Raw genomic sequence first — 13,700 nt, forward strand, 5'->3', positions numbered from 1 at the left:
TAACTGGGACTGAAGAGAAGAGCGGTAACTGGGACTGAAGAGAAGAGTGGTAACGGGGACTGAAGAGAAGAGTGGTAACGGGGACTGAAGAGAAGAGCGGTAACTGGGACTGAAGAGAAGAGCGGTAACTGGGACTGAAGAGAAGAGTGGTAACTGGGACTGAAGAGAAGAGTGGTAGCTGGGACTGAAGAGAAGAGTGGTAACTGGGACTGAAGAGAAGAGCTTCACTTATAGCTTCAACGTCTGGGATTATATTGCCTTTATTACATTATTTCTCTAGATGTATGAATTCTCCATCTGTCTCCTAGAGGTACGGATGTAATTGGTTTTGTCTTGGTAGATGAGTTCACTGTATAGGGTCAAGCAGTCAATGGGCCTCGGCCAAATGTACTAAATATAAGGCCCTAATTCATTGATAATTCACCTTAAACAAACTATACCCTATTGTCATTCAGACATAGGGATACGTTACTGTGTTGATTATTTTCCTCTCTCTGGACAGGGCTAGTTACTGTGTTGATTATGTTCCTCTCTCTGGACAGGGCTAGTTACTGTGTTGATTATTTTCCTCTCTCTGGACAGGGCTAGTTACTGTGTTGATTATGTTCCTCTCTCTGGACAGGGCTAGTTACTGTGTTGATAGTTACTGTGTTGATTATTTTCCTCTCTCTGGACAGGGCTAGGTACTGTGTTGATTATTTTCCTCTCTCTGGACAGGGCTAGTTACTGTGTTGATTATTTTCCTCTCTCTGGACAGGGCTAGTTACTGTGTTGATAGTTACTGTGTTGATTATTTTCTTCTCTCTGGACAGGGCTAGTTACTGTGTTGATTATTTTCCTCTCTCTGGACAGGGCTAGTTACTGTGTTGATTATTTTCTTCTCTCTGGACAGGGCTAGTTACTGTGTTGATTATTTTCCTCTCTCTGGACAGGGCTAGTTACTGTGTTGATAGTTACTGTGTTGATTATTTTCTTCTCTCTGGACAGGGCTAGTTACTGTGTTGATTATTTCCATGTCTCTGGACAGGGCTAGTTACTGTGTTGATTATTTTCCTCTCTCTGGACAGGGCTAGTTACTGTGTTGATTATTTCCATGTCTCTGGACAGGGCTAGTTACTGTGTTGATAGTTACTCTGTTGATTATTTTCCTCTCTCTGGACAGGGCTAGTTACTGTGTTGATAGTTACTGTGTTGATTATTTTCCTCTCTCTGGACAGGGCTAGTTACTGTGTTGATTATTTTCCTCTCTCTGGACAGGGCTAGTTACTGTGTTGATAGTTACTGTGTTGATTATTTTCCTCTCTGTGGACAGGGCTAGTTACTGTGTTGATTATTTTCCTCTCTCTGGACAGGGCTAGTTACTGTGTTGATTATTTCCATGTCTCTGGACAGGGCTAGTTACTGTGTTGATAGTTACTCTGTTGATTATTTTCCTCTCTCTGGACAGGGCTAGTTACTGTGTTGATTATTTTCCTCTCTCTGGACAGGGCTAGTTACTGTGTTGATAGTTACTGTGTTGATTCTTTTCCTCTCTCTGGACAGGGCTAGTTACTCTGTTGATTATTTTCATCTCTCTGGACAGGGCTAGTTACTGTGTTGATTATTTTCCTCTCTCTGGACAGGGCTAGTTACTGTGTTGATTATTTTCCTCTCTCTGGACAGGGCTAGTTACTGTGTTGATTATTTTAAAGTGGTGAACGTACCTTACTATTGAACGTTGTGCATCCCCAGGTTTGTCAGTATATGAGGACCCTTTGAGGGCTTGAGAAGCAGAGTTATGAATACAGGAAGTCAGATACGCCTGCTGCTGTGGAAGAACTGGACCCTACGCAAGAGACAGAAGGTACTGCTAACTCGCTATCTTTTATCAACACTGTGTTGTTTAATCAAACTATTGTTCCTATGAGTATAATCAACTGGCTACATATATTTGGCTTTTATCAACACTGTGTTGTTTAATCAAACTATTGTTCCTATCAGTACAGTACAGAAAAAGTCAACAGTTCAGTAACACTCTCCCTAGTGTGTAATATATTTGCTTCCTCAGATGATATATCTGCTTCCTCAGTTGATATATCTGCTTCCTCAGTTGATATATCTGTTTCCTTAGTTAATATATCTGCTTCCTCAGTTAATATATATGTTTCCTCAGTTGATATATCTGCTTCCTTAGTTGATATATCTGCTTCCTCAGTTAATATATCTGCTTCCTCAGTTGATATATCTCTGCTTCCTTAGTTGTAAGTTAATATAACAGCTATTACAACAGCTAGTACAACAGTTATTACACGATTCAGTTATATTAATACATATACTGTAAATAAGTAAATTCTCTCTCTTCCACATCTCTGTTCAGATCCGCTTCCTGGTGGAGATTCTGTGGCCGGTGGTTCTGTTCATTGGTCTGGTGTGGTTGAGGAAAGCCAACCCTCTTTACAAACAGCATGAATGTAAGACTCGCTTACAACCATTTCTCTCTACCATGTATTAGTATCTTATAGAGTCTGGGGGGAACCTGAAAATGTTTTATATCACAGAAATGACCGAAGCAAAGATAGAGGATCGGGATGAATGAAATCCTCTTGATAAGGCCTTTAAAGGTTGTTTTTAGTGAGAACCAGGTGTGACTGCTTCTCACGTTTCTTCAGGGGTCAAGTACTTCATATATTTGTTATGCTTTGTCTTTTCACTCCCTGTCTGTCTCTCCAGGTCACTTCCCCAACAAGGCCATGCCTTCCACAGGTATCATCCCGTGGATCCAGGGTATCTTCTGTAACGCCAACAACCCCTGCTTCAAACACCCTACCAGGGCAGAGGGCCCTGGGGTGGTCTCCAACTACAACAACTGCATGTGAGATACCTTATAACCTCTTATAACCCCTTATAACCCCTCATAACCCACCGTATGTGAGCTCAACAACTATCCCTCGTCTCTTCCCCACTTTCCTTCTGAGTCTCTCATCTGTCTCTCCTCTCTTCAACTACAACAACTACATGTGAGATCCAGGATAGTGTACATCTTGCTCCCTACCTTTTGTAGCTCATCTGTCCTTTATTAAAACTTTCTCCTTTCTCATCCTTCTCTTCCTTCTCTTCTCATCCTTCTCTTCTCTTCCTCATCCTACTCTTCCTATCCTTCTCTTCCCCTCTCTCCTTTATACTTCAATATCTCATCTTTCTCTTCCTAGATCTCTCTGGGGTTTTCTCGTTTGGGTAAAAGTCCGTCCTCTGTCCTTTCTTCTCCATCCTCTCTCCTCAGTGACCCAGAAACCGATAAGTGGTTGAGTGGTTGAGGAATGTGTCAATTCGTTAGTAGGCAAATGGAACAGTGGGCTCCTCGTTAGCCACCTTTCATCGAGAATACTCATGTAAATGTCATTCATTTTGGGATTCAGCCCTGTAAACGTTTCTGTCTCATCCCTCTCTCCCTCACCATCTCTGTTTCATCCCTCTCTCCCTCACCGTCTCTCAGTCTCATCCCCCCTCCCTCACCATCTCTCAGTCTCATCCCTCTCTCCCTCTTGTCTCTCAGTCTCATCCCTCTCTCCCTCTTGTCTCTCAGTCTCATCCCTCTCTCCCTCTCTGTGTCTCAGTCTCATCCCCGCTCCCTCTCGTCTCTCAGTCTCATCCCCCTCTCCCTCACCGTCTCTCAGTCTCATCCCTCTCTCCCTCACCGTCTCTCAGTATCATCCCTCTCTCCCTCACAGTCTCTCAGTCTCATCCCTCTCTCCCTCACAGTCTCTCAGTCTCATCCCTCTCTCCCTCACCGTCTCTCAGTATCATCCCTCTCTCCCTCACTGTCTCTATCTCATCCCTCTCTCCCTCACCGTCTCTCAGTCTCATCCATCTCCCCCTCACCGTCTCTCAGTCTCATCCATCTCTCCCTCACTGTCTCTATCTCATCCCTCTCTCCCTCACTGTCTCAGTCTCATCCCCCTCTCCGTCTCTCAGTCTCATCCCTCTCTGTCTCTGTCTCATCCCTCTCTACTTCACCGTTTCTCAGTCTCATCCCTCTCTCCCTCTCCCTCACCGTCTCTCAGTCTCATCCCTCTCTCCCTCTTGTCTCTCAGTCTCATCCATCACTCCCTCACCATCTCTCAGTCTCATCCCTCTCTCCCTCTTGTCTCTCAGTCTCATCCATCACTCCCTCTCCCTCACCGTCTCTCAGTCTCTGATGTTCTGCTGGGTTCTCCATGGTTATGTGCTGTAGACTCAGATGTTCTGCTGGGTTCTCCATGGTTATGTGCTGTAGACTCAGATGTTCTGCTGGGTTCTCCATGGTTCTGTGCTGTAGACTCAGATGTTCTGCTGAGTTCTCCATGGTTCTGTGCTGTAGACTCAGATGTTCTCCTGGGTTCTCCATGGTTCTGTGCTTTAGACTCAGATGTTCTGCTGGGTTCTCCATGGTTCTGTGCTGTAGACTCAGATGTTCTGCTGGGTTCTCCATGGTTCTGTGCTGTAGACTCAGATGTTCTGCTGAGTTCTCCATGGTTCTGTGCTGTAGACTCCCTCTCTCCCTCTCCCTCACCGTCTCTCAGTCTCATCCCTCTCTCCCTCTCCGTCTCTCAGTCTCATCCCTCTCTCCCTCTCCGTCTCTCAGTCTCATCCCTCTCTCACTCACCATCTCTCAGTCTCATCCCTCACTCCCTCTTTGTCTTTCAGTCTCATCCCTCTCTCCCTCTCCCTCACCGTCTCTCAGTCTCATCCCTCTCTCCCTCACCATCTCTCAGTCTCATCCCTCACTCCCTCTTTGTCTTTCAGTCTCATCCCTCTCTCCCTCTCCCTCACCGTCTTTCAGTCTCATCCCTCTCTCCCTCTCCCTCACCGTCTCTCAGTCTCATCCCTCTCTCCCTCTCCGTCTCTCAGTCTCATCCCTCTCTCCCTCTCCGTCTCTCAGTCTCATCCCTCTCTCCCTCACCGTCTCTCAGTCTCATCCCTCTCTCCCTCACCGTCTCTCAGTCTCATCCCTCTCTCCCTCACCGTCTCTCAGTCTCATCCCTCTCTCCCTCTCCCTCACCGTCTCTCAGTCTCATCCCTCTCTCCCTCTCCGTCTCTCAGTCTCATCCCTCTCTCCCTCACCATCTCTCAGTCTCATCCCTCACTCCCTCTTTGTCTTTCAGTCTCATCCCTCTCTCCCTCTCCCTCACCGTCTCTCAGTCTCATCCCTCTCTCCCTCACCGTCTCTCAGTCTCATCCCTCTCTCCCTCTCTGTGTCTCAGTCTCATCCCTCTCTCCCTCTTTGTCTCTCAGTCTCATCCCTCTCTCCCTCTCCGTCTCTGTCTCATCCCTCACTCCCTCTCGTCTCTCAGTCTCATCCCTCTCTCCCTCTCCCTCACCATCTCTCAGTCTCATCCCTCTCTCCCTCACCATCTCTCAGTCTCATCCCTCTCCGTCTCTCAGTCTCATCCCCCTCTCCTTCAACCTCTCATCCTTTTCTCTATTACCACCTAGAAGAACATGTTTCTTTTAGACTCAGATGTTCTGCTGGGTTCTCCATGGATCTGTGCTGTAGACTCAGATGTTCTGCTGGGTTCTCCATGGTTCTGTGCTTTAGACTCAGATGTTCTCCTGGGTTCTCCATGGTTATGTGCTGTAGACTCAGATGTTCTGCTGGGTTCTCCATGGTTATGTGCTGTAGACTCAGATGTTCTGCTGGGTTCTCCATGGTTATGTGCTGTAGACTCAGATGTTCTGCTGGGTTCTCCATGGTTCTGTGCTGTAGACTCAGATGTTCTGCTGAGTTCTCCATGGTTCTGTGCTGTAGACTCAGATGTTCTCCTGGGTTCTCCATGGTTCTGTGCTTTAGACTCAGATGTTCTGCTGGGTTCTCCATGGTTCTGTGCTGTAGACTCAGATGTTCTGCTGGGTTCTCCATGGTTCTGTGCTGTAGACTCAGCTGTTCTGCTGGGTTCTCCATGGTTCGGTGCTTTAGATTCAGATGTTCACTGCGTTCTTCACGGTTCTATACTCAATTGTCTTGGTTGGTTCTATGTTCTGTGTTTTAGACTGGCGCGGTTCTGGGCTGACTCCAATGAGCTGTTGTTCGACGACCCAGAGTTCCAGCAGTTGGGTCGGCTGTGGGAGGACATGGCCGTCATGAACAACTTCATGGACACCATCTGTAACACACCAGAACAGATAGCAGGTACTGACAATAACCCTGCCCACCATGAGTCCAGGGATGTATTTATTAATGCAAACCGTAGTAAACCGTAATAAAAAACATTACAACATAAAACATTTGTTTCTTTTCGGGTAAGTCCAGGTTAATCGCTCCCCGTTTTGGCTGTTCCCTTCTGTTTGGTTCCTAGTGAATACACCCTTCAATCCCCCTCTCTCCTGCAGTAACACACCTCATCTTCATTCTCCCTCAGTATCCAAGCCATGTTTTACCACAGGGTTCAATTCTCGGGCCGACTCTTTTCTCTGTATACATCAATGATGTTGCTCTTGCTGCGGGCGATTCCCTGATCCACCTCTACGCAGACGACACCATTCTATATACTTCCGGCCCTTCCTTGGACACTGTGCTATCTAACCTCCAAACGAGCTTCAATGCCATACAACACTCCTTCCGTGGCCTCCAACTGCTCTTAAACGCTAGTAAAACCAAATGCATGCTTTTCAACCGTTCGCTGCCTGCACCCGCACGCCCGACTAGCATCACCACCCTGGACGGTTCCGACCTAGAATATGTGGACATCTATAAGTACCTAGGTGTCTGGCTAGATTGCAAACTCTCCTTCCAGACTCATATCAAACATCTCCAATCCAAAATCAAATCAAGAATCGGCTTTCTATTCCGCAACAAAGCCTCCTTCACTCACGCCGCCAAACTTACCCTAGTAAAACTGACTATCCTACCGATCCTCGACTTCGGCGATGTCATCTACAAAATAGCTTCCAATACTCTACTCAGCAAACTGGATGCAGTTTATCACAGTGCCATTCGTTTTGTTACTAAAGCACCTTATACGACCCACCACTGCGACCATGTTCGTCGTCAGACCCACTGGCTCCAGGTCATCTACAAGGCTATGCTAGGTAAAGTTACATTTACATTTAAGTCATTTAGCAGACGCTCTTATCCAGAGCGACTTACAAATTGGTGCATTCACCTTATGATATCCAGTGGAACAACCACTTTACAATAGTGCATCTAACTCTTTTAAGGGGGGGGGGTTAGAAGGATTACTTTATCCTATCCTAGGTATTCCTTAAAGAGGTGGGGTTTCAGGTGTCTCCGGAAGGTGGTGATTGACTCCGCTGACCTGGCGTCGTGAGGGAGTTTGTTCCACCATTGGGGTGCCAGAGCAGCGAACAGTTTTGACTGGGCTGAGCGGGAACTGTACTTCCTCAGAGGTAGGGAGGCGAGCAGGCCAGAGGTGGATGAACGCAGTGCCCTTGTTTGGGTGTAGGGCCAGATCAGAGCCTGAAGGTACGGAGGTGCCGTTCCCCTCACAGCTCCGTAGGCAAGCACCATGGTCTTGTAGCGGATGCGAGCTTCAACTGGAAGCCAGTGGAGAGAGCGGAGGAGCGGGGTGACGTGAGAGAACTTGGGAAAGTTGAACACCAGACGGGCTGCGGCGTTCTGGATGAGTTGTAGGGGTTTAATGGCACAGGCAGGGAGCCCAGCCAACAGCGAGTTGCAGTAATCCAGACGGGAGATGACAAGTGCCTGGATTAGGACCTGCGCCGCTTCCTGCGTGAGGCAGGGTCGTACTCTGCGAATGTTGTAGAGCATGAACCTACAGGAACGGGTCACCGCCTTGATGTTAGTTGAGAACGACAGGGTGTTGTCCAGGATCACGCCAAGGTTCTTAGCACTCTGGGAGGAGGACACAATGGAGTTGTCAACCGTGATGGCGAGATCATGGAACGGGCAGTCCTTCCCCGGGAGGAAGAGCAGCTCCGTCTTGCCGAGGTTCAGCTTGAGGTGGTGATCCGTCATCCACACTGATATGTCTGCCAGACATGCAGAGATGCGATTCACCACCTAGTTATCAGAGGGGGGAAAGGAGAAGATTAATTGTGTGTCGTCTGCATAGCAATGATAGGAGAGACCATGTGAGGATATGACAGAGCCAAGTGACTTGGTGTATAGCGAGAATAGGAGAGGGCCTAGAACAGAGCCCTGGGGGACACCAGTGGTGAGAGCACGTGGTGCGGAGACAGATTCTCGCCACGCCACCTGGTAGGAGCGACCTGTCAGGTAGGACGCAATCCAAGCGTGGGCCGCGCCGGAGATGCCCAGCTCGGAGAGGGTGGAGAGGAGGATCTGATGGTTCACAGTATCAAAGGCAGCCGATAGGTCTAGAAGGATGAGAGCAGAGGAGAGAGAGTTAGCTTTAGCAGTGCGGAGCGCCTCCGTGACACAGAGAAGAGCAGTCTCAGTTGAATGACTAGTCTTGAAACCTGACTGATTTGGATCAAGAAGGTCATTCTGAGAGAGATAGCAGGAGAGCTGGCCAAGGACGGCACGTTCAAGAGTTTTGGAGAGAAAAGAAAGAAGGGATACTGGTCTGTAGTTGTTGACATCGGAGGGATCGAGTGTAGGTTTTTTCAGAAGGGGTGCAACTCTCGCTCTCTTGAAGACGGAAGGGACGTAGCCAGCGGTCAAGGATGAGTTGATGAGCGAGGTGAGGTAAGGGAGAAGGTCTCCGGAAATGGTCTGGAGAAGAGAGGAGGGGATAGGGTCAAGCGGGCAGGTTGTTGGGCGGCCGGCCGTCACAAGACGCGAGATTTCATCTGGAGAGAGAGGGGAGAAAGAGGTCAAAGCACAGGGTAGGGCAGTGTGAGCAGAACCAGCGGTGTCGTTTGACTTAGCAAACGAGGATCGGATGTCGTCGACCTTCTTTTCAAAATGGTTGACGAAGTCATCAGCAGAGAGGGAGGAGGGGGGAGGAGGGGGAGGAGGATTCAGGGGGGAGGAGAAGGTGGCAAAGAGCTTCCTAGGGTTAGAGGCAGATGCTTGGAATTTAGAGTGGTAGAAATTGGCTTTAGCAGCAGAGACAGAAGAGGAGAATGTAGAGAGGAGGGAGTGAAAGGATGCCAGGTCCGCAGGGAGGCGAGTTTTCCTCCATTTCCGCTCGGCTGCCCGGAGCCCTGTTCTGTAAAGTGCCGCCTTATCTCAGTTCACTGGTCACGATGGCTACACCCACCCGCAGCACGCGCTCCAGCAGGTGTATCTCACTGATCATCCCTAAAGCCAAAACCTCATTTGGACGCCTTTCCTTCCAGTTCTCTGCTGCCTGCGACTGGAACGAATTGCAAAAATCTCTGAAGTTGGAGACTTTTATCTCCCTCAACAACTTTAAAAATCTGCTATCCGAGCAGCTAACCGATCGCTGCAGCTGTACATAGCCCATCTGTAAACTACCCACCCAATTTACCTACCTCACCCCCCATACTGCTTTTATTTATTTACTTTTCTGCTCTTTTGCACACCAGTATCTCTTCTTGCACATGATCATCTGATGATTTATCACTCCAGTGTTAATCTGCTAAATTGTAATTATTCGATTTATTGCCTACCTCCTCATGCCTTTTGCACACATTGTATATAGATTCTCTTTTTTTTCTACCATGTTATTGACTTGTTTATTGTTTACTCCATGTGTAACTCTGTGTTGTCTGTTCACACTGCTATGCTTTATCTTGGCCAGGTCGCAGTTGCAAATGAGAACTTGTTCTCAACTAGCCTACCTGGTTAAATAAAGGTGAAATAAATAAATAAAATAAAAATAAAACATGTTGTATTCCTGTTCCAGGTCGAGGTCTGAAGATAGAGGACATCCTGAAGGATGATGAGATATTGACGGCCTTCCTGCTGAGAGACGTTGGCCTGTCAGAGTCTGTGGTTCATCAGCTGGTCAACGCTCAAGTCCGTCCAGAACAGGTATATAGGCAGAACAGTTATACAGGTAGAACAGGTATATAGGTATATAGGCAGAACAGGTATATAGGTAGAACAGGTACATAGGTAGAACAGGTATATAGGTAGAACAGGTACATAGGTAGAACAGGTATATAGGTAGAACAGGTATACAGGTAGAACAGGTATGTAGGTAGAACAGGTATATAGGTAGAACAGGTATGTAGGTAGAACAGGTATATAGGTAGAACAGGTATATAGGTATATAGGTAGAACAGGTATATAGGTAGAACAGGTATACAGGTAGAACAGGTATACAGGTAGAACAGGTATATAGGTAGAACAGGTATATAGGTAGAAAAGGTACATAGGTAGAACAGGTATATAGGTAGAACAGGTATATAGGTAGAACAGGTATACAGGTAGAACAGGTATATAGGTAGAACAGGTATATATGTAGAACAGGTATATAGGTAGAACAGGTATATATGTAGAACAGGTATATAGGTAGAACAGGTATATAGGTAGAAAAGGTACATAGGTAGAACAGATATATATGTAGAACAGGTATACAGGTAGAACAGGTATATAGGTAGAACAGGTATATAGGTAGAACAGATATATATGTAGAACAGGTATACAGGTAGAACAGGTATATAGGTAGAACAGGTATATAGGTAGAACAGGTATATAGGTAGAACAGGTATACAGGTAAAACAGGTATATAGGTAGAAAAGGTACATAGGTAGAACAGGTATATAGGTAGAACAGGTATATAGGTAGAACAGGTATATAGGTAGAAAAGGTACATAGGTAGAACAGATATATATGTAGAACAGGTATATAGGTAGAACAGGTATATAGGTAGAAAAGGTACATAGGTAGAACAGATATATATGTAGAACAGGTATACAGGTAGAACAGGTATATAGGTAGAACAGGTATATAGGTAGAACAGGTATATAGGTAGAACAGGTATATAGGTAGAACAGGTATATAGGTAGAACAGGTATATAGGTAGAACATGTACATAGGTAGAACAGGTATATAGGTAGAACAGGTATATAGGTAGAACAGGTATATAGGTAGAACAGGTATATAGGTAGAACAGGTATACAGGTAGAACAGGTATATAGGTAGAACATGTATATAGGTAGAACAGGTACATAGGTAGAACAGGTATATAGGTAGAACAGGTATATAGGTAGAACAGGTATATAGGTAGAACAGGTGTATAGGTAGAACAGGTATATAGGTAGAACAGGTGTATAGGTAGAACAGGTATATAGGTAGAACAGGTGTATAGGTAGAACAGATATATAGGTAGAACAGGTATACAGGTAGAACAGGTATATAGGTAGAAAAGGTACATAGGTAGAACAGATATATATGTAGAACAGGTATATAGGTAGAACAGGTATATAGGTAGAAAAGGTACATAGGTAGAACAGGTATATAGGTAGAACAGGTATATAGGTAGAACAGGTATATAGGTAGAACAGGTATACAGGTAGAACAGGTATATAGGTAGAACAGGTATACAGGTAGAACAGGTATATAGGTAGAACAGGTATACAGGTAGAACAGGTATATAGGTAGAACATGTATATAGGTAGAACAGGTACATAGGTAGAACAGGTATATAGGTAGAACAGGTATATAGGTAGAACAGGTATATAGGTAGAACAGGTGTATAGGTAGAACAGGTATATAGGTAGAACAGGTGTATAGGTAGAACAGGTATATAGGTAGAACAGGTGTATAGGTAGAACAGATATATATGTAGAACAGGTATACAGGTAGAACAGGTATATAGGTAGAACAGGTATATAGGTAGAACAGGTACATAGGTAGAACAGATATATATGTAGAACAGGTATATAGGTAGAACAGGTATATAGGTAGAACAGATATATATGTAGAACAGGTATATAGGTAGAACAGGTATATAGGTAGAACAGGTACAGTGGGGAGAACAAGTATTTGATACACTGCCGATTTTGCAGGTTTTCCTACTTACAAAGCATGTAGAGGTCTGTAATTTTTATCATAGGTACACTTCAACTGTGAGAGACGGAATCTAAAACAAAAATCCAGAAAATCACATTGTATGATTTTAAAATAATTAATTTGCATTTTATTGCATGACATAAGTATTTGATCACCTACCAACCAGTAAGAATTCCGGCTCTCACAGACCTGTTAGTTTTTCTTTAAGAAGCCCTCCTGTTCTCCACTCATTACCTGTATTAACTGCACCTGTTTGAACTCGTTACCTGTATAAAAGACACCTGTCCACACACTCAATCAAACAGATTCCAACCTCTCCACAATGGCCAAGACCAGAGAGCTGTGTAAGGACATCAGGGATAAAATTGTAGACCTGCACAAGGCTGGGGTGGGCTACAGGACAATAGGCAAGCAGCTTGGTGAGAAGGAAACAACTGTTGGCGCAATTATTAGAAAATGGAAGAAGTTCAAGATGACGGTCAATCACCCTCGGTCTGGGGCTCCATGCAAGATTTCACCTCGTGGGGCATCAATGATCATGAGGAAGGTGAGGGATCAGCCCAGAACTACACGGCAGGACCTGGTCAATGACCTGAAGAGAGCTGGGACCACAGTCTCAAAGAAAACCATTAGTAACACACTACGCCGTCATGGATTAAAATCCTGCAGCGCACGCAAGGTCCCCCTGCTTAAGCCAGTGCATGTCCAGGCCTGTCTGAAGTTTGCCAATGACCATCTGGATGATCCAGAGGAGGAATGGGAGAAGGTCATGTGGTCTGATGAGACAAAAATAGAGCTTATTGGTCTAACTCCACTCGCCGTGTTTGGAGGAAGAAGAAGTATGAGTACAACCCCAAGAACACCATCCCAACCGTGAAGCATGGAGGTGGAAACATCATTCTTTGGGGATGCTTTTCTGCAAAGGGGACAGGACGACTGCACCGTATTGAGGGGAGGATGGATGGGGCCATGTATCGCGAGATCTTGGCCAACAACCTCCTTCCCTCAGTAAGAGCATTGAAGATGGGTCGTGGCTGGGTCTTCCAGCATGACAACGACACGAAACACACAGCCATGGCAACTAAGGAGTGGCTCCGTAAGAAGCATCTCAAGGTCCTGGAGTGGCCTAGCCAGTCTCCAGACCTGAACCCAATAGAAAATCTTTGGAGGGAGCTGAAAGTCCGTATTGCCCAGCGACAGCCCCGAAACCTGAAGGATCTGGAGAAGATCTGTAGGGAGGAGTGGGCCAAAATCCCTGCTGCAGTGTGTGCAAACCTAGTCAAGAACTACAGGAAACGTATGATCTCTGTAATTGCAAACAAAGGTTTCTGTACCAAATATTAAGTTCTGCTTTTCTGATGTATCAAATACTTATGTCATGCAATAAAATGCAAATTAATTACTTAAAAATCATACAATGTGATTTTCTGGATTTTTGTTTTAGATTCCGTCTCTCATAGTTGAAGTGTACCTATGATAAAAATTACAGACCTCTACATGCTTTGTAAGTAGGAAAACCTGCAAAATCGGCAGTGTATCAAATACTTGTTCTCCCCACTGTATATAGGTAGAACAGGTATATAGGTAGAACAGGTATATAGGTAGAACAGGTATATAGGTAGAACAGGTATATAGGTAGAACAGGTACATAGGTAGAACAGGTACATAGGTAGAACAGATATATATGTAGAACAGGTATATAGGTAGAACAGGTAGACCTAATAACTAGGGAGATAGTGCTCTGTTTCGCTGTTGTTTCAGTCCCTTTGGACGGGCTAGAAAGAAACACCAGGATGTTGTATTAGAAATAACTTTT

General features: G+C 45.5%; 1 protein-coding gene across 2 annotated transcripts in view; it reads left to right on the forward strand.

Moving 5' to 3' along the window:
- Nucleotides 1–1,777: 1,777 nt before the first annotated feature.
- The window catches only part of LOC139550116 (retinal-specific phospholipid-transporting ATPase ABCA4-like), a 104,348-nt gene continuing 92,425 nt past the window's right edge, over nucleotides 1,778–13,700 (forward strand). For both annotated transcript variants that reach the window (XM_071360758.1, XM_071360757.1), the window contains exons 1-5: nucleotides 1,778–1,843; nucleotides 2,357–2,450; nucleotides 2,710–2,851; nucleotides 6,006–6,145; nucleotides 9,771–9,898. In XM_071360758.1, coding sequence (XP_071216859.1) covers nucleotides 1,778–1,843; nucleotides 2,357–2,450; nucleotides 2,710–2,851; nucleotides 6,006–6,145; nucleotides 9,771–9,898 — 570 coding nt within the window. The remainder of the gene's footprint in view (nucleotides 1,844–2,356; nucleotides 2,451–2,709; nucleotides 2,852–6,005; nucleotides 6,146–9,770; nucleotides 9,899–13,700) is intronic.

Source organism: Salvelinus alpinus, chromosome 23 (assembly GCF_045679555.1).
Source record: "Salvelinus alpinus chromosome 23, SLU_Salpinus.1, whole genome shotgun sequence".
NCBI lineage: Eukaryota > Metazoa > Chordata > Actinopteri > Salmoniformes > Salmonidae > Salvelinus > Salvelinus alpinus.